Source organism: Hoplias malabaricus, chromosome 5, assembly GCF_029633855.1.
Source record: "Hoplias malabaricus isolate fHopMal1 chromosome 5, fHopMal1.hap1, whole genome shotgun sequence".
Taxonomy (NCBI): Eukaryota; Metazoa; Chordata; class Actinopteri; order Characiformes; family Erythrinidae; genus Hoplias; species Hoplias malabaricus.
In genome coordinates this window covers 11,852,411-11,872,936 of record NC_089804.1, presented here as the reverse complement: position 1 = coordinate 11,872,936, position 20,526 = coordinate 11,852,411, and the positions used below count along the sequence as shown (strand labels likewise).

Genomic DNA, 20,526 nt, shown 5'->3' with positions numbered 1-20,526 from the left:
ACGACTGCTGACCAATGTCAAGTTTATAAAACATTTATTTGCATTAGGAAATATTGTATTTTTCAGTGTATACTGACATCTACTGGCAAAGTGTAAGTACAGAGTTAAGGTCACTTGTCCTAAGAAAACAATTAGTTATTGCACACTTAACCATTTCTTTCATGAGACTGAAAATTCTGACAATAATTAATAATTAATTACTTATTTACTATATTAAAAAAGTACAAATTAATTAATTCTCTCTCACACACACACAGACACACACACACACACAGACAAAAACAAATAAAAACAAACAGGATAATTTAATCCACCATGTCACAAATACGCTGCACCAAAGCATTAAAAGTTTCAGATTTATCAGCATAAACATGATGAGGAGCGCCCTCAACCACCTAAGAAACAGAAACAAGATATAAAGGTATATATACATATATAAATATTTATTCTTGCTGAAGGCAGTACTTCCATGTCTCATCATTAGTGTCTCTGTCTTACTCACCACTGTGCGGGTGTAGCTGTTAGGTCTAAGCTGGGCCACTTTCTCTCCTGTTTTACTGTCCATCCATGACTGCCCTCCATACACCAGAGTCAAGGGGAGGTCAGGGGGCAGGAGGTGAACTCGATCTAACATGGGCCTCTTTGCCCAGAGCAGAGAATCGGACATAGCCCTGAAGGCAACTTCCCCACTTCAGAAAGAGAGAGAGAGAGCGAGAGAGAGGGAGAGAGAGAGAGAGAGAGAGAGAGAGAGAGAGAGAGAGAGGGAGAGACAAAGTGAGAGGAAGTAGTGTGAGGGGGGTGTAAAAATTACGATGTGTAGTTTTTATGTAAAAGTTTTTATGTAGCTCACAAGTAATGGATATTAACGGCCACTAATAAGCAATGTGCAAACAGTGTAACTGGGCCTACATCAGCCCAGTTATAAATAATAATAAATAATTTTTGATAATATGCAAGTGTGGTTTGACACTGTCCAATATAATAATGTCTATAATCTTGATGTTTTAGGGACTTGGGTATTTAGAGATATCTAGTGAGAATATATAACTGCACTGAACACAATTCATATCCAACAAATATAGAAAAATAAAAATCAGCAAAATGGAGTCTCAGTGCTTTCTCTGAAGGGCAGTTTATATGGAAATAAACTGTCGCATTCATTGACCTAACTATAAAATACTCTGTCTGTAAGAGTAGACAGGCGGTCTGTTAGACTGTAGACTGTTTAGTATTACACGTAAACAACACTTTAACTAAGAGCACGTATAGTAAGAAGTGACCTGCAACTGTAAAGAGGCAAAAAGCAAAAACCGTATATTAATTTTGCACAGGAATGCAGGTGAGTTCTGGACCCGAAGTACAGTAATCTGAGATGGAACCAAATGGAAACATGTTGCATGGTCAGATGGGTCCAATTTTTAGGTCCAAGCATTTATATTCATTCATATACTGTATGTTGCTTGTACCAGTCGGTATTGTGAATGAATCTGTCAGAAACAGCAGAAATATGCACATTGATACATGAATGCATTACGCCTCCTTTCGCCAACAACAAAGACATCATATCTGTGAGACAAGTCATTGTTTACGATTGGAAAAACAGACAGGTTAGTAACTTGTGTGTATTACGTTTTGCTCAGGAGGACAGCAAACAGCTTGTTGACTGTACATTAGGCCGTAAAGGCAAAATAAGCCAGCCAGCTTGCTTGCACTGCAAGGACAAGAGATCGGCTCAATCCCAAATGGCATGCACACCGTAGATCATAAAATAACAAATATCTCATTTAGGACCACATTTGAAAGTGATGCAAATCTGATTTGACAAATACACACTGGACTTGTCCACACAGTCATGAAAAGATCAGACTAGAGTCACATTAAAGCCCAAAAATAATAATAATTCAGATCACATTTGAGTCACTTCAGCCTGGTAATGTGAATGCAGCTATAGAGTGTGCTTGACTAGCTCCTGTGCCGTCCAGATCTACCTCCTATTGAAAATGTAATGTGCACCATGAACAGGAGAATCAGACAATGACGAATACAGATTGCTGAGTAGCTCAAGTCTTGTACACAACAAAAATGGACAAATATTCCACATGCAAGACTGCAACAAATATTTCCAGTTTCCATATGATTTAAAAGTACAGTTAAAAGAAAATTTGATGCAACCCCTTGGTAAACATGCCTCTGCCCCCAGAATGTGTTGCAGACATCATTTTTTGAATGTGTCCTTGTTTAACAAATAGATGTAATGTCATCAATGAAAAGCTTTCCTTTGTTCTTTTGTCTGATAAACAAAGGTTCAGGTGAAGTAACCAATTACACATTTCAGCTTTGTTGCAGTTGTTTTGTTTTTTTCCAACGTTTCTGTACATCTGAAATATTTGCCTACTTAATTCCATTGTTATATAATATGTAGAATGATACCTAGGTGTTTGTGCATTGCAGTGGTAGATGTATTCCATAATGGTGTCATCACCAAAAAGCTCTTCGAAATTCTTCTTGAAGTCTGGTCGCACATGACCAATAATTTTTGGACCTGTGAGAAGGTAATAATCAGAAACGTTAGAAATGTATATATATTTTAAATCCCTTCATTTTCATTGCTTTATAGATTCCAAATTGTTTCAATTTCAACTACTCATGTCTCTTGAGCCTATAACTGGCAACATCTGAGTGACTGTCATTGGACCTTACCCCACGGCCCAGCAAGCCGGATCACAGTCAGTGGGTTGAAGAATGAGGCTATGGCTATAAACCCACGTACCCAGCGTGGACAGCTCAGTTTGGCCATCCCTTCTGCAGGAACAGGTGAGAAACCCCAGGGGTCCACGAGGATCAAGTGACTTACTCTGGGACAGATAGAGATGAGTTAAAATAATGATGGTGTATATAAGTTATGCCATTTTAATTATTATAAACATTCTTGATTATTCAACACATTTTTTAAGTGCCAGGTGATGAAATTGCTGCAGTTCTGAACTGTCAGTTTGGCACTCTGTACTTTCAATCCTTAAACCAGACAAAGCTGGATTTTCTTTGCAACAAAAACGTAAGCAATTTTAGTTTATAGAACATAGTTCTATATTAAACAGTACTGGTAAAAAAATATATATTCTCCAGGTAATTCAGTAGATGTATATTCAGTAGCCATTAACATACTTGGAGGAAGGTCAATACGCTTAATATGAGAGTTTTGTTTTCTAGACGTATTTTTAATATTTACAGGCATTTTATCTTTATTACTCTAAAACAAATTGCCATAAAAAGTCCCAGGTGATTTCCAGACATTGTGTCAAAGTTATCACACACTGCATCACAGCAATAGTTTTCTGCTCTCACGTTTCCCCTTTTGGCTTTCTCAGTGGTTACAGACATTAGCTACATTTGGTAGAAGTCCCACTAAACTGTGATAGGCCTTAAACCTCCATAAACATAATGTTCAAAATAGGATGGATCAGTACTTGACAACAATGTCTGTACAAATGACAAAGTTTATAACTCACCTTTTAGGGTGCTGAATGGCATAAGACGTTGCCAGGTATCCACCCAAACTGTGACCCAATAAAATCATGTTCTCCAGTCCCAGAGCTTGCCTCCAATGCTCAATAGAAACAACTAATTTCTGCTCAGCCTGGATAGGATCCAGAGGGAAATGAGGGTGAGAGCTGCGTCCAAATCCCAGCAGGTCAAAGACAAAAACGGGTCGAGATCGACAAAGTGGGTCTAGATTCCTGATCCACAAACCCACACCTCCACCAAAACCGTGCACCATGACCAGTGGTGTTCGAGAAGCTACAAACAAGAAAACAAGCCATCATCATCGTGTTCTTGTGTTTTTGTATTTTTTATGTTTATTTTTGCTCTGGGTTCATTAAAAGCAGAAGAAATGGTACTTCACTGATTCTTTTGGAGATATCTGCTACCAAGACAAAACAATCATCCTTGAAATGCACAACCTATTTCCTCTTATTGTTATATACATTATGGGCTGTTTTTCATGATTTGTTTACCATTCATGAGTTTTTAAAAAGAATATTGGTAATTGTGGTAAATCTGGAAGGGCATATTAAATAATCCTAATGATTTAATGATTTTAATGATGCAAAAGTCCATCACCAAAATCACCAAAGCCTTTTAACAGTAGTCCAGGCCTCATTGGATTTTTTTTTTTTTTTTGTAAGTTCCAATGTCTATTTGTGACCATTTTACTCTAAAAGATTGGTCTGGAAACATCTCCACATTCACAGTATTGATTAAAATTAAAATATCATTATTTAAACCAGTGAAGACAATGCACTTTTACACCCTGCTGTGTTCATAAAAGCTGTATGAAACCTACTGGTGCATCAGTCAAGCCTATGTTTTGAACTCTGTGCAAATGTTCAAACCCACAGTTCTTGATACAAAAGTCAAACACTACAGAAACAAACAGGAAGTGCTTCCTGGAAAGTTTTCAGCTACAGTCTCTGTAGTCATGAGACCTCAGCATAAGTCTGTTACTCACACAGGGACAGAAATGGACTGAATGCTATTGACTAATTCAATTATGTTTAACTTTGATAAAACCTTGCAGAAACAATGTTGCATTAGACAGAAAACCTTGAGCTGTTCAGTTTGTAAATATGATGTGCAAATTATGGGGACACACTGTGTTTACCTAAAATTCAGACACATTATACAGACTCATTTTAAGTGAAAGATGATTTTAAAGAACACGTAGCAAATTCACCTTTATTTAAAGGGGAATTCCCTCAGTTTTTCTGCAGGTTTTTGTTAATGTCCACAAAGCCATTCCAAAATGTTTGACATTCATTCATTCATTCTTTTTCTGTAACTGCTTTATCCTGATCATGGTAATAGTATTGACTTAATACACAGTAATATATTCTAAATAAACTTACATTTACCATTCCATGATGGGATATATCTACCACTATTTCATGCTGCCAAATGCTTATCACATTAAATCACTTTAATTAAAATAAAATGACACATTCCTGAACTTTTGCATTGTAAAGAATTTTTAAAGGACAGTAGAAGTGAATACATAACAGTATTTTGCCATAACGTGTACATAATACACATTACAGCACAATAAGACATGGTGGTTACATGGTTTTGCCGCTTCCCTGAAACGTTTATGAGTGACCGTCAGTGTCCATATTCGATCTTGCGTGGGCAGAGAGACGAAACGCGCCCAGAGGTCATTTTGAACACCTGTAAGAGAGATGAGTACAGTTTGAGAAAGGGATAAAAAGAATAATAGAATAAGCTAGTGTAATACAAAAAAATTAAAAACACTTACAGTCTAATATTTTTGTCTCTGTGTTTTTCAAGAGGGATGGAGAGGTAGGACGCCAAGAGGACCACCAACTCCATCCTGACACCCTGAGAGAGAGAGAGAGAGAGAGAGAGAGAGAGAGATATCCCTTAAAACAACCAATACAAAAGCAACATTACATTTCATGACATTAAAATATTTTAAACTGAACTCAACTGGAGAGAAAAGAGGAAGCAAAGAGATGCATAACACAGTTTGTCAGGGCATGTTTTCCAATTAAAACTGATCTCTGACTTTTACAATGTTCAATCACTTTCTAGAAGTGCTTCATCCTATTCAGAGTCAGGGTGGGCCTAGGCTTACCCAGAATAACTGTGATAGGCAGGAACACACACTGGACAAGTCACCAGCCCATCACAGGGCATCACACACTCTGTCACTCAGTCACAACTGGGACATTGCTGCACAGCCAAACCACCTACCAACATATGTTTGGACTGTGGGAGAAACCTACGCAGACATGGGAAAACACACCAAGCTGTCCAAGGTGAGGGTCAAACACAGGACCGAAGTAACGTAAAAAAAAAAAAAAAGCAGTTATATTGAAATCAATAAATGATTAGAAAATTAGATATAGGAGATAAATCAAATTTAGAGAATGAAGAAAGGGATTAAATGAAAGAGAGATGATACACAGAGATTAAAATAACACATAATATATAAAGCAAACAGAAAAACAGTAAGAGAAGTTATGAAAGGAGAGGATAAAGCAAATCTTTACTGAATCTTCTTCCGTTTGTATTTAACCAAGCCAGTTCTAATGTATTCATCAACAGTCGTAAAAGCGGCATTAATATAGAGTTTTACAGCTGTTTAGTATTAGGTTTACACTTACTTCCCATCGTTCTCTCCCTCGTCCTGCATGATGCTAAGAGACCGACATCGGAGCAAAACGTCATGTGAATTATAAAAAAAACAGCCTCCTTTCTTTCAATTCCTCAAACTTTTTTAAACAGCTTCGCTACAAAACTACTGTCTTCTTTTTCTGTTAACGTCCGGTTTTGTAAGAACAGTAAATTTAACAGAAGATGATAATCTAATCCACAAGTGTTATCTGCCTCTGAAACAGACAAAACCGTTTAACACCGCACACTAACTTTTGCAGAAGTCGAAGTGGAACTGTTTATATTTACCAAGAACTTACCGCAGCGATTTTACTGTAACGCCCGTGATCTTCGCGATAGTGGCCTGCGACCAAATGACTCCCTACGCCCTACTCCCTACATAGTGAGCCTAAGTGAATGCAAACTTATGAACAGTCTTAAATAATATATTTTCCTGTCAATATTAACAGAAACTTTCTATTTGGTAAAGCAAAATTGATGTATAATTTTTATTACCAGATGCAGATCATAAAAACATAAAATATGTCGAAATATGAAACATAACGTTTTAATTTCAGTGTGGTAAATAAATATGCATTTTCTATTAAATTAGGCAGAAACGTGTCCTCTACTTACCACTATAAATTTTGCACTCGACTTTAGTGCGTAGGCACTGGAGCCATCTGTTTTTACAATGAGTCGAATCTTTTTTTCTCAACAAATAAGAGCCGACTCTTTTCGCCAAACAGTTCTTTATTCTATATAGCGTTTATAAGATGTTTACAAAATATGTTTACAAATTACCTCACCTTTATTTATTAAAACGTAATTATTTTGCTTTTTAATGGCCACTATTTTTCTACTGAACGCCATTTAATGTGCAGAGTTTACCTGTATAGCAAACTTTATTTCAAAATAACCACGTGTAATAGAAACATTAATGGTAATAATAAACTATGCCATTTTAACTAAAGCCTTGCCACAAGGATTTACACAGAAAAGCCGGCAATACACGCAAATCCATAAAATATAAAAGGCATTTTTTTAACATAACAGTAAACTAGATATAGCGTGAATTGTTCGGTTAAATGTAGCTATGTTTGTATGTGGAATTAAGTTTGTTAGTTAGAGGCCAGCAGAAACTGATAAAAACCTCCATTTAGTTCAATACATGCACCTTCAATTATCGTAAACGTCACGAAAGTGAACACAGAGTCTTGGAGCAAGAATTGGGACAAAAATATTATGTAACAAAAACAAAAGAATAATGAGCTTTTAATTCTAGTGTAACAAGATATTAACTAAACTTATGTTTAACCGTTTTTTCGGGAGGAAAAAAAACTTCATTCGACACCAAAGAAACGAGTGAATAACCGAGTCAAATAGCCGAGTGATTTGCAAACGACCCCTCACAATTACAGACACGTCAACGGTTCACTGCGACAGATAACGAAATAAAACCATGTCGAACTCGGTGATTTCGGTGATTTCGAGGTTTCTGGAAGAGTATAACTCGAGCACGTCCACCAAGCTTAAAGTGGTGGACGCTTATCTGCTGTATATCCTGCTAACAGGAGCTCTGCAGTTCCTATACTGTCTGCTGGTGGGCACTTTTCCCTTCAATAGCTTTCTGTCCGGATTCATCTCCTGCGTGGGCTCTTTCATTCTCGCAGGTCAGAGAATATCACGCAGGTCCTAATACAATCTTTTGGCTGAAAAAAATATTTCGTGTAAATTTCAGAAAGTATGTTCTGTGACTTTCTTGAGGTAACACTGCACATGTAACTACAAGTAGTGTGTTTCATTAATTTAATAAAATGTGGACTGTGAAGATGGTTTTAGAAATCAACAAATTCTGCACTAAAGTTATGTTTAATGATCCGTGAAAAGTAGCTAGGTGTTAACCTTCAACAGACCATGGGTCCCCAAACTTTAGACCGTTCAGTGAAGTTATATATAAATATACATTCATTTATTTATTCATTGTGAAGCTCAATGCTTTTATTAAATGTTGTCAGATACAAAAATGTTAATATTTGTGCTTTCCTTGGTTTCCTGTCTTTCAGTTTGCTTGCGAATCCAGATCAACCCCCAAAACAAATCTGAATTCTTATCCATCTCTCCAGAAAGAGCCTTTGCTGACTTTCTTTTTGCTCACACTGTGCTCCATTTGGTTGTCATTAATTTCGTTGGTTGAAAGGAAGCCTTTATTGGCACGAAGGATATGGTAAGATATATTGCTGTGGAGGTTTCAGTTGATACACATCACTATTTCATTCTGTTACAGTTTTATTACAGATGTTCTTTTTTAATATCCATTATCCCCATATGTGAACGGGGGTGTTCCAGCCTGAAAACAAGAATATACGTATAACTTTGTCATGCTATTCTGCAGCTCACTTTTGAAGTCTTCAGAATCACAAGTGAGACATAATTACAGTTCATGCAAAGATAACTTTCAATGTACAAACGTCATTGGTTGGTTGCATACATATGGAGTAATGAAATTCTCTTTATTTTTGCAGACTGGCTTTGAAAAAATGACCAAACCCCAGATGCACTTTAACGTTGACAAAACCACGACTGATGGAAAAATTATGCACTTCTCCACCATTTTCCTATAAAGCTTATTGTAGGCTCTGGTTGTTAATCACACCTACAACGTGATACGTTTCCAAATCATCTGATCTGAACTCAACAGTGTGACCAGTGTTACAGAAAATGTGAACTCATTATATCATCTATTTTTACAATCAGCAATAACCAAAGTTATTTTGGTAAAGATGGCACTGTCATTTCATTTGTATTTTTCATCTTTACAAATAAATAAGAAGATAGAAAATATGTATTTATTTATATCTCTCTGGATTGTCATTACAAGATTCTCTGGATTTATGCTGCTTTTATAGTTTTCTCAAGTATATTTGCAGTTTAGGCGGCATGGTGGCGCAGCAGGTAGTGTCGCTGTCACACAGATCCAGGGCCCTGCGATTGTGGGGTCGAGCCCCACTTCGAGTGACTGCCTGTTAGGAGTTTGATGTGTGTTCTTATGGCTTTCCGAATGTGTGAGTGTGTGTAATCTTGTGAAGGACTGGCACCCCCTCCAAGATGTGCTCCCTCCTTGCGCCCAGTGATACTATGTATGCTTCAGATCCACCGCGACCCTGAATTGGATAAGCAGTTACAGACAAATAATAAATTAATATTTGCAGTTTTAAGAATATTTGTGAGAAACATTTTTACTTCATGCGATTCACACGGCATAACGGATCACACTAATGCATCACACATGCATTCGCTCAAATTTTCCAGAGTTCCTAATAGGATGTTAGGGGGATACAGCCTACTTAATGTTTAGGATTTGCATTTACACACACAGCTCCTCTGGGCAAATTCTGGAATATTTCTGCGTTTCTGGCATGTGTGAAAGGGACGTTTGACACCCCAATTTTGCACTGAAATTCTGTGCTCACTATAATGGATCAGATGTAAGAGGTTTATCTGTTTTATATTAATTAATTAATTTTCCAGTTCAGGGTCTCGGTGGGTCTGGAGCCTACCCAGAATCACTGAGCGCAAGGTGGGTGACACACCCTGGAGAGGGCCTCCAGTCCTTTATAGGGCAACTCACACATTCACACTTGTGGATAGTTTTGAGTAGCCCATCCGCCTACTAACTTGTGTTTTTGGACTTTGGGAGGAAACCAAAGCAACTGAAGGAAGCCCACAGGGAGAACACACCATCACAGAGAGTCACCCGGAGCAGGGCCTTGTCCATATCCCCTGGACCTAGCTGTGTGACAGTGACACTACCTGATGCCTAAAACAAGTGTGTATATGGTGTGTAATGGGTGTTAATCGGAGGAAGTAAAAGAACGAGTGGAAAAAATAAACCCAAGTGGGACGTGAATCGAAAAAATTTGCGTAAAATGAAAATGGGTGGTGTTCTAAAACGGGTGCGAATGAAAGCGTGGTGTAAATCATAAACAGCTGAAGTACGAAAGCAGGTGTGAGACAAAGACGGGTGTGAAAAAACGGATGGACACGAAGGAGTCCTAAAAGAAGTTGGTAAAAACAAAATTATTATTCTCAATTATAATTATTATCAATAAGTGATAACGGGTTGTACTTCATAAAGCAGAGTTTCCCTGTTTAAACAAGCATTGGAAAAGAGCAAGAAAAGAAAAGTGCAAATCGACTCCTTCCATTTTTTTTAAATAAGCGTACAAACTGCACATGCGCCACAGAGAGTCACCTAATGCGCATGCGCGCAGATGTCACACCGGCTAAACAAACTTCTAAATCTGCAGGTAAACAACTCCCTAATATTAAATTCGCTGAGGGATTAAACACAAGGTATTTTGTTTTCTGATGCTGTGTAAATGTGTGTTTGAACAGTTGTCGTCTGTGTTGTTTTAAACGGCTGAAATCTTTTCTCTCGTTAGCTCGGCGCTAAAGTCTGGTTTCTGTTTATATTTTGTTTACGAGCTGAAAACACACATTGAGTAAGATTTAGCGTTTGGTATTGAGAGATTTATAAGCCACATTGGAAATAGCTTCAAATTAGATTTAGTATGTTTAAAGAAAACTGGAATTAGCCCGTTTTTTCCCCAAATGATAGCTCCTCCGTGGTGGGTGACCGGGGTCAGTTTGGACTTTGTAAGTCGGTGTTGCTTCATCCCTAGATTTTGTATATATAGTATAAATATCAGTCTGTTAAAAATATGGTTTTCGAGTTATTTTTTTAATCGCTGCTTAGTAGTACAATGTAATCACTCTATAAATGTTACATGCTAACCGTTGATGGACACGATATGGTGTGATATGTTAGGAAGGCACTGTATAGATGACTTGCCTTAATTCCCAAATTAAATATAAACTTTTCTTCAGTTGTTAGTCTGTTTTGCAGAGCTATATACTGCAGTGTGTAATTGTAGAACTACAATCTATTGCTTATAGAAACCAGTCTCTTTTTTGTTTTTAGATTGAATGGGAATATCTGATGTGTCCTTTTTATAAATTATCGCACCATCGATATTTCTGTTACAAGTTTTACTACTGTATTTTATTGATTTTAAACATTCCATAAAATGGAAAGGGTTAATTCCTCTCCTTTATATATACTGTAATCAAACCCTGTGTGTACATAAAGTAACCCTCTGTATGTTCTTTAAAGATCCACTGCAATTCTGATAAAAGCAAAGTTCTGGTGTTCCTGCATTTGACCCCATGGCCTCATCCTCCGAGGTGAACGTCCATGTGGAGGAGGTAGTGGTTGTGACCACTCCAGATGGCACAGAACCGAGCCCTTCAGGGGAAGTGGTCAAAAACATACTGGCGAATGCAGCCCTGGAACCGCAAGAGTAAGAGGCTCACACTAATCCATTAATGTCCATTTCAAATAAATAGAAAGTAAAGCACTTTCTTTTTCGTTAGTGGCTTAAAGTGCTCAGAGTTTAAATAAGTTAAGACTAATGCATGAGGTTGGTCAAGTCTTTAAATGCTTCATGGCGGTGTTTTCCTGTGCAGGGTGGAAATTATGGAGCAGAATTTGCCATCTGAATCCAGTCCTACTCTCGTCACCCTGCCAAAGGATGCAGTCCTTGGTAAGACATGATTCTTTGTAAAACTTTGATTTAATATTTCACATCCTCCCACAGCCCAAAGACGCATGCCGGTATGTGGATTGACTTTACAAGCCTGATGCCAAAAGTGGTCTGGTGCCCCGTTTATGGTGTGTCCTTCTTTGCGCCTAATGATTCTGCGTAGGCTCTTGAACCTACCACGACCCTGAACCAGATGAAGCGGTTACAGAAAATGAATCAATGAAAGAAAAATATTTTACAGCCCTTTTATTGAATTACAGTGCTAAAAACCCAAACGACTATGGGGTGTTTTCCCAGACAGGGATTAGGACTAGTCCTGTACTACACAGCATTTTGAATTGGGTTTATTTTCCATTAAAAGGAGGGTATATTCCTACTGGACTAAGCTTAACCCCTGTCTGGAATACTACCAATAATATATCTTTTATATAGTTTATTTACTGTTCTCTGGTATTCCAACTGCAGTGAAGCTTTCGGAAGACATGGACATTGAGGCTGACATCCATTACCAAATAACTTGTGGTGACAGCAAGGCTGACCTTGTGTGGAAAAAATTTGTCTGCCCAGGCATCAATGTCAAATGTGTGCAGGTAAGTGTGTAATTTCTATGAGCTCCACATTCATGAAAATTATTTGCTTTAATTCGATGCATCAAGCTAAAAAAGTATTTGTTCTTGCACATGCTTAGCCCCACACTCCTGTTAATAGTTTGGTCTGGTCTTGTGACACAAGTGTTGGTCCTGCTAAAAAGTGTACAGATGTTCTCAAGATGCCAGACGGAAACTTGGTGAAACAACTTCAAAATGATGCTGTATGGTTCTCCAAGCCTAGAACATTTCTAGGGCTTTAAGTCATAATCAGATCCCCACAAACTAAATCATGATTCTCAGAAAACTGATTCATTATTTTGAATGGATTCCTGTTCTTCATCAAATAAAATGTTATTTTGTTGTCTGAGAAGAACTGTGAGCCAGCACAAGCCCTTAGCAAAAGACAGAAAACCCTAAAAACTGTCACAGAGGATAACAAATCGCCTTGGTCAGCAATTTCTTTTGACAAATAACACAGTTTTTCTAGCTACACATCTAGTGGATGTTGAGTATGACCCTTGAAATTGCTATTTTGTGTCAGAAGGTGGGATAATACTGAGTCTTATCTGCTGCAATGCTTTATGTTACAGTTCAATGATCACCTGATCAGTCCAAAGGAGTTTGTCTACCTAGCTGGAAAATCTACTCTGAAAGACTGGAAGAGGGCGATTCGCCTCAACGGAACAATGTTAAGGTGTGTAACTCTCATGATAAACTATAGGCTTCAGGAGATTGTTTCATTTAACTCTATAGGGTGTGACGTGTGCATTCATTACAGCACCCAGAAAAGCATGCTTTCACTAGGTGCTGCCCCAGGAACAGGTTATCTTATTTTTTCTTTTGGTGCCCCTTGACCTCTTTGACCCATGCTGTTTGTGTATTTAAAGTCTTTTATATAGGTTTTAGGGCTCAGCTGTAGGGGAAATGGTTGTCAGTAGTAATTATTTTAAGGAGCGAATTACAAAAACTGATAACACCAGTATTATATCGTAAATTGAAAATAAAATGTTTTAATTAAATGATGTTTTACTGGCTAAAATGAGGGCAGCACAGTCATACAGTCGCAGTCACACAGCTCCAGGGACCTGGAGGTTGTGGGTTCGATTCCCGCTCCGGGTGACTGTCTGTGAGGAGTTGGTGTGTTCACCCCGTGTCCGCGTGGGTTTCCTCCGGGTGCTCCGGTTTCCTCCCACAGTCCAAAAACACACGTTGGTAGGTGGATTGGCAACTCAAAAGTGTCCGTAGGTGTGAATGTGTGAGTGTGTGTCTGTGTTGCCCTGTGAAAGACTGGCACCCCCTCCAGGGTGTATTCCCGCCTTGCGCCCAGTGACTCCAGGTAGGCTCTGGACCCACCGTGACCCTGAACTGGATAAGCGGTTACAGATGATGGATGGATGGATGGATGGCTGAAATGAATGTGTAAATAACACTTGTATTGTTTTCCCATCATTTTATCGGTTGGTGTTTATCAGTAGCAATGAAATAATCAAATCTAGTTAGTAAGCATTGAATCTGTGTTGTTTTTCTCATAAACCCTTAAAAGGAAAATTCTAAAACAACATTCTCAGAATGTTTAGAAAATCCCAACACTATGATTTCTAGGTACCCATGTTAACTCTGCCCCTTGACTGTCCTGCAGGAAGATCATGGACTCTGGAGAATTAGACTTCTATCAGCATTCCAAGCTGTGCTCCAACACATGCCGCAGCACTAAGATTGACCTAGTAGGCACACGAGCATCTCTCACCAGCCAACCGTCCACAGAGACTGTGCCAGCAACACCATCTTCTGCTGATAGTAATGGAGCATAATATGTTTATCCATTCATTGTCTATAATTACTAGCCAGTAATATGCACTTCCATCTTCCTAAAAAAAAAAAGATATTGAAGATAATGTATATGCCAATATAAAGGCGGTCTATACAGCAGCAGTATATCGATATTCCTGATTTTGTATTTGTTATGGCAGTAAATGGATCTCCAGCTACATTCTCTACAGAAAATGAGAGTACAGAATGGGTGACAGCTATAGGAGGTGAGTGTGAATTTTTTTTTTTTTTTTTTTTCTGTAGAATTTAAGGAAATTTTTTGACAAGTAATACTCCATTTTTGATTTTATACATTATCTTTAGCTCTCTGTATCCTCCGGTTCCACATGGATTCAGCCAACCATGGATCTAAATAAATAAATATTAAATTTCTTAAAGTATTTGGATGGGTGTGCATAGGTTATATGTAAATACTATGCCATTTTATAGAAGGGACTCCAGCATCTACATATTTTGATATATTCAGTGAGTCATGGAACCAGAGAATAGAGAGAGCAGACATTTCCCATGTATATAGAAATCATAAAGCTTTACCGAATACTTCATGTTCTTTAAAGTCCTAAATTACAGGGTTTGACACTTTGACGACAAATTCGAAATCAGGTAGAAAACTAAAAAACAAAGTTAAATAAGCTTAAATTAAACTGATTCCATTCTAAACAAAAAAATGCAAGCATTTCTACATAGATACATTATATAACAAGCTCAGTAAGAAATTGTTTACAATGTTAATTCATTCATTCATTCATTATCTGTAAGCGCTTATCCAGTTCAGGGTCGCGGTGGGTCCAGAGCCTACCTGGAACCATTGAGCGCAAGGCGGGAATACACCCTGGAGGGGGCGCCAGTCCTTCACAGGGCAACACAGACACAAACAAACACATTCACTCACACCTACAGACACTTTTGAGTCGCCAATCCACCTACCAACGTGTGTTTTTGGACTGTGGGAGGAAACCGGAGCACCCGGAGGAAACCTATGCAGACACAGGGAGAACACACCAACTCCTCATAGACAGTCACCCGGAGCAGGAATCGAACCCACAACCTCCAGGTCCCTAGAGCTGTGTGACTGCGACACTACCTGCTGTGCCACCGTGCCGCCCTACAATGTTAATATAAAGTAAAAATAAAAAATTCAATTAAAAATAATTGAAAACTGTTTTTTACAACTACAAATTTATAACATGAAGAGACGTTATCCCATGAGCTCTATCGTTTCTCATCCCAGAGGACACTATGACATTCTGGAGAGGTCTGAAGGACATGGGGTTGTTGGATGACATCATGGAGGATCTTCAGAAAGAGATTGAGGAAATCCTCAAAGGCCTGCATGAACGTATCCAGGAATCTCCACTACAGGTCAAAGGTCAGTTTTTATTGTTTGTACGACTTTATTCACTATTCACTTTCAGTAATTATTTGAACATCATTTTCAAATGCAGGTTTTAATGTCACAAATGCAGAAGCGTAGTGTACTGTAATATTTTATTGATGAAAACCATGTTTCTGTCTTTCATAGATGCTGCTCTGCTGAACAACATTGTACAGAACTTCGGGATGCTGGATCTGGTGAAGAAAGTCCTAGCCAGCCACAAAAGTGAAATGGATCGCTGCAGGGAACAGTACACTAGGAGCTTAATGGGTGAATATTATATGATGTGAATTCCATGTTATGAATAAAGATTACTATACAGCTCTATACAGCGATTTGCCATTGATCCAGGTCCTCTTAATACTGAGTAGTTGCCAGTTACTGGTATTGATTTTATCATAGATATTATAATATCCAGATATTGGCCACCTATTCAGAGTTATGGATATAAAGGTCATTTTTCATTTTCAGTTAATATTGGGATGACATGAGTAGATTCAAGCTTAATTTGCCAAGTTGTATCAGTAAAATTAGAAGACACACCTCATTTTGCTAATAATGTACTTAATGATTTGAAATTCAGTTTATTGTTTATTTATTTTGTGTGTGTGTGTTTACATGGATGCATTCTTATCCCTGTAGCTCTGGAGCAGCAGTGTGACGAGCACCGCAAGCGTGCAAAAGAACTGAAGAGCAAATCCCAGCACCTCAACAATGTTCTAATGACCCTGACTCCTGTGACCACGCCTCCATCTTCCAAACGGCCCCGCCTCACCCGTGCAGTCTCAGGCCCTGCCTCTGTCACTGTGGCCCCGTCCACACAGTTCACGCTGCCTGTCACACAGCTCGCAGGGTTCCCTCTAGAGAAAATCCTGACGGCTGTGGGGACACCTGTTCCAGCTCAGACACCTCTGTTCAGTGGTTACACTGTCCTGACCTCTCCAGGAGGGACAGAACTGCAGGCTGAATCCAATTTTACCGTCCTGAGCACAGCTGCGGTCCAGGAGGGTCCAGGAGCACCTGCTATTGTTAAAGTGGTCAGCCCCTTTCAGTTAGTGACTCTTCCCACACTGCAGAGTCTGGGTGCACCAGCAGGGGGATGCAGTGGGAATGTAGTCACGCTTCCAGTGACTGCTACCACTGTGGAGACAGTAGGAGCTCAGGCAGAAGAGACAGTGGAGGAGAACACTGAACAAGCCACAGACAAGCAGTGAGAGTTGGCACACACAGAAGTAACGTTCCAACGAAGGCCAAGGATTCACAAACAAAAAAGGGAATTTATTTTTCTTTGAGGGTCATGTGTAATGTCTGTGGATAGAGAAGACTCTTCTTCCAGATCAGGTTTGTGGTGGGTCCAGAGACTAGAATGATTGGGCACGAGTCAGGGACACCATGCAGTTACCTGATGTCATTTAGAAGTGGTCAGGTAAACAGCATATTCCGATTTCTGTGATTGAATTAAAGTCTAGAAATCAGATTAAGAAATCTGTTTAACATAATCCGCTTTCTTTTAGATTTCTCTGTGTGTGCATGCGCGCAAATATAAAAGGACAGAGTGTAGAGCCACCTCCGATGCATATTCTGAAGTTCACTCACTGTTCTGTGTCTGAAAATTCATTAAGAACCACTCGCTCCCTCCCCCCTAGGCCTCTCCACAAACACACATCCAACGGGTGTCTCTGTCTGTAATGGAGGGACACACGTTGAGTTAGGGTTAGCTGAGAGAAGGCCGTGAGAAGGGCAACACAAGTCTACGTCACATCTTACTGTGATATTATTGGCTGTTGCAAAGCAGAAATCAGATTATAACTGGACTCGTAAACAGAATTTTCCCTTTATCTGATTTTTTGTTGATCGGGTTACTCACAAAATTTGATTTTGTTCAGTTATCTGATTGAATGCCTGTAAACACACTCACTGTTACACATCCAGTCCACCTTTTTGGCCAATCAACACATGTTTGGACTCTGGCAGGAAACTGGAGGACCTGGAAGATAACCATGTTGACACGGGGAGAACACATCAAACTCCTTCCAGACAGTGGCCCAAGGCAGGGATTGAACCCACAGCCCTGGACCCCTTGAGTTATGTTGCAGTGGCAATACCTGCAGCGCCACAGTGCTGATTTATATTAATTAAATATAACAAAAAATATACATCAGCATTAGAAACTCTGTTTTTGGAGTTTATTTGAGTTTTTGTGTAAATATAAATTAAGATTGTTAAACGTAAGCCAAAATGCCACTCTGCTTGCTGTGCCTTGTACATTTTGTACAAACAAACATAGATTTTTTTTTAATATCTTCTTATAAGGGAACACCAGAAAAGGAAATACCCATCACATGCTTTATTTTCAACACATTTTGGTGATGACGATTATAGTGTATAGATTTTTTTTGTATCAATTTAGAAAATAAATACAGTAAAATATGAATATGTGGGAAAAGTTATGTCTTTCATTCATTTATTCATAGTCTGTAATTGCTTAAAAATTGCTATAATTGCTTATCTGTTCTGGAGCCTGCACATAATCACTGTGCACAAGGCAGGGACACACCCTGGATGGGGTGCCACACATTCACACCTATGGACATTTTTGAGTGGCCAATCCACCTACCAGTGTGTGTTTTTTGACTGTAAGAGGAACCTGGAGCACAGTAGGAAACCCACAGGACCAAGCTCCTCACAGTCAGTCACCTGGAGCAACACTAACTGTTGTGCCACCATTCATTCATTATCTGTAACCCTGATCCAGTTAAGGGTTGCGGTGGGTCCAGAGCCTACCTGGAATCATTGGGCGCAAGGCGGGAATACACCCTGGAGGGGGCGCCAGTCCTTCACAGGGCAACACAGACACATACACACACACACACTCACACCTACGGACACTTTTAAGTCACTAATCCACCTACCAACGTGTGTTTTTGGACTGTGAGAGGAAACCGGAGCACCCGGAGGAAACCCACAGGACCAAGCTCCCCACAGTCAGTCACCTGGAGCAACACTAACTGTTGGGCCACTATTTTCTGTTAATTCTGAGTTAGGAAATTGACAGTGCATGTGCAAAGCAAAAAAATATGTATATGGCTTTTATGAATATGGCATACACCATGCTTTTCTTTTATTCTGTTTAAATTTAGACCTACAAGTGTTCCTATGTTAACTTGGGAGAATGACTGCGTTATGATAACACAGGCCTATTTATTTTTAGATATGATTTCTCAAGAGAAGCTGGCATGTTTTCATTTCAATCTTCTGTTCTACGTATTTATGTTCATCATTTATTTTGTTAATCATAAATCATTGCTAGAATCTGTGGCCAGTTATAAAAAGGTTAGATGCCGGTTCCTGTTGCTTTACATAGCTTCACACACCAAGGTCATTCTCTGCAACAGATTTACGTCAAGACCTTTTCTGCAATGCAACATTTGAAGTACTTTTGTGAGTTTTCTCAAGGACTTGACTAAAAAAACTAGCTGACCTTAATTATGTCCTTGTATTCTCAAAGACTGCTGGACATTCTAATGTAATACATGCTTTGTTCTATTTTGGTACGGTTTCTGGTAGTCATCACCAACTAAAATGTTTTTTCTTTATAACTCCATATCTGAAAAATGTTCAGTACTGAACTTACTGATGCATAAAAGTCCCTTTCTTCTCTGTCCCTCAAGGCAAAGGGACCATCTGACATAAGTGCCTTACACTGACATGGTTATGCATGCATGCTAGTAGTCTTACTGGTGTTGTAACATACTGAGTATTCAATGGTCATTTATTAGAAACTATTCCCCTGTTGTTCCACCTTGTTATTGTACAGTTGTGAACTTGGTCCTCTGTTGAAGTATACGTTGTCCATTCTATAACCCTTCATCAGTTGTCGAAATCAAACTTACCTAAATCTGCATACACAAAGGGGCTCGTTATTTCACAAAATGATTAAGTTTGTTGCAGATTTAATTTCAAAATATAAATACTCAGTAGGTTTTTGTCCAGAGCCCATTTGGAATAGGGGCCCTGACAGTGTGTCATTCCATTACAAAATATCACACACTTAATCACTGTCCAATTAAAAACATGCATCTACTATTTTGTGGGTTTCTATCGTTTAAACCCAGCCGTGTCCTTCACACTGAACGTTTCATGATGAATGAACCAGTAGAAATTAACTTGGAAGTAAAATCTTTTAACATTGATTTCCATGGAAAGTAAAGACGGGTTTTCCTTCTCCTGTAAAGTGACTGTTTTGGGAGATGCATGTTTTTAATTGAAGAGTGGTGACTTACACAATATTTATATAGAGAGTTCAATTCTTCTTCATACTTCATCTAAGTATGGGCCCAAGTGTAAACACAGATTTGGGGTTTCACTACTCTGTCACTCTGAACATTACTCAACACTAAATCACAGTAAAGCTGCAAGATATTTTATGCTATTGTTTTAAGCCATGCTTATCAATTACATGGGATAACCAGCATTTTTCTAACAGTTAACACGTGAACCGTTTATACGTATGACACTGCTGCTCATACAATTATAAAGAGAACGTTTTATTTTCTTGTAAATATCAAAGTTGAGATAAAACTGAAGTGTGTTCAGTCAAAATAAAATAGCTGTTCTATCTTCGACCGCTTGATGGCGCAGCTAGACTAATTTATTTAACTCTGAATGTGCATTTTCTGGTTACCGTAAGTGTACGTATCACCCGCTAAATTTTACCTCAAAATGCCTTTAAATGTAAATTTAGTCAACAAATTAATTGCCGTAGCTTTTCAGTTTTAAATAAGTACTGGCTGAAGCTTGTAGCCTTACAATGACACCAAATTGGCTTCTTATTCGAATTTTCCGTTACACATTATGGGATATAAGTTACACTGAAACGCTTGTTACCGGAGAGTCGAGTCGATTTTTACTCAGAAATGTAATGGACACAGGACAAATGTTGGCAAACACAGCT

The 20,526-nt window shown here is 38.7% G+C and overlaps 3 protein-coding genes across 6 annotated transcripts; 2 read left to right on the top strand and 1 right to left on the bottom strand.

Moving 5' to 3' along the window:
- Positions 1–63: 63 nt before the first annotated feature.
- LOC136696449 ((Lyso)-N-acylphosphatidylethanolamine lipase-like) lies at positions 64–6,826 on the bottom strand. Of its 2 annotated transcripts, none has more exons than XM_066670875.1 (9): positions 6,808–6,826; positions 6,183–6,215; positions 5,312–5,394; positions 5,119–5,223; positions 3,510–3,798; positions 2,701–2,855; positions 2,431–2,542; positions 503–689; positions 64–395 (listed from the first exon to the last, which is right to left on the bottom strand). In XM_066670875.1, exons 2-9 carry the CDS (start codon positions 6,209–6,211, stop codon positions 306–308), a joined length of 1,050 nt encoding a protein of 349 aa, XP_066526972.1. In that variant the 5' UTR covers positions 6,212–6,215; positions 6,808–6,826; the 3' UTR covers positions 64–305. The 2 variants fall into 2 exon arrangements, with proteins under 2 accessions (XP_066526972.1, XP_066526971.1); XM_066670874.1 differs by lacking the exon at positions 6,808–6,826 and adding an exon at positions 6,492–6,579.
- A 750-nt stretch (positions 6,827–7,576) lies between these two features.
- LOC136696450 (dolichyl-diphosphooligosaccharide--protein glycosyltransferase subunit DAD1) lies at positions 7,577–8,959 on the top strand. 3 transcript variants are annotated; one of them, XR_010802618.1, is made up of 4 exons: positions 7,577–7,844; positions 8,238–8,398; positions 8,567–8,594; positions 8,697–8,959. XR_010802618.1 is itself a non-coding variant. In XM_066670876.1 (3 exons), exons 1-2 carry the CDS (start codon positions 7,634–7,636, stop codon positions 8,366–8,368), a joined length of 342 nt encoding a protein of 113 aa, XP_066526973.1. In that variant the 5' UTR covers positions 7,577–7,633; the 3' UTR covers positions 8,369–8,398; positions 8,697–8,959. The 3 variants fall into 3 exon arrangements, 1 of the variants encoding a protein (XP_066526973.1); XR_010802617.1 differs by having other exon boundaries at positions 8,521–8,594; XM_066670876.1 differs by lacking the exon at positions 8,567–8,594.
- Positions 8,960–10,415: 1,456 nt separating this feature from the next.
- On the top strand, positions 10,416–17,989 carry gmeb2 (glucocorticoid modulatory element binding protein 2). The gene is made up of 10 exons (XM_066671637.1): positions 10,416–10,481; positions 11,348–11,534; positions 11,701–11,777; positions 12,243–12,367; positions 12,958–13,061; positions 14,007–14,164; positions 14,338–14,403; positions 15,429–15,566; positions 15,720–15,842; positions 16,215–17,989. The coding sequence occupies exons 2-10, from the start codon at positions 11,401–11,403 to the stop codon at positions 16,784–16,786; spliced, it is 1,497 nt and encodes a 498-aa protein (XP_066527734.1). The 5' UTR covers positions 10,416–10,481; positions 11,348–11,400; the 3' UTR covers positions 16,787–17,989.
- The last annotated feature ends 2,537 nt before the right edge of the window (positions 17,990–20,526 follow it).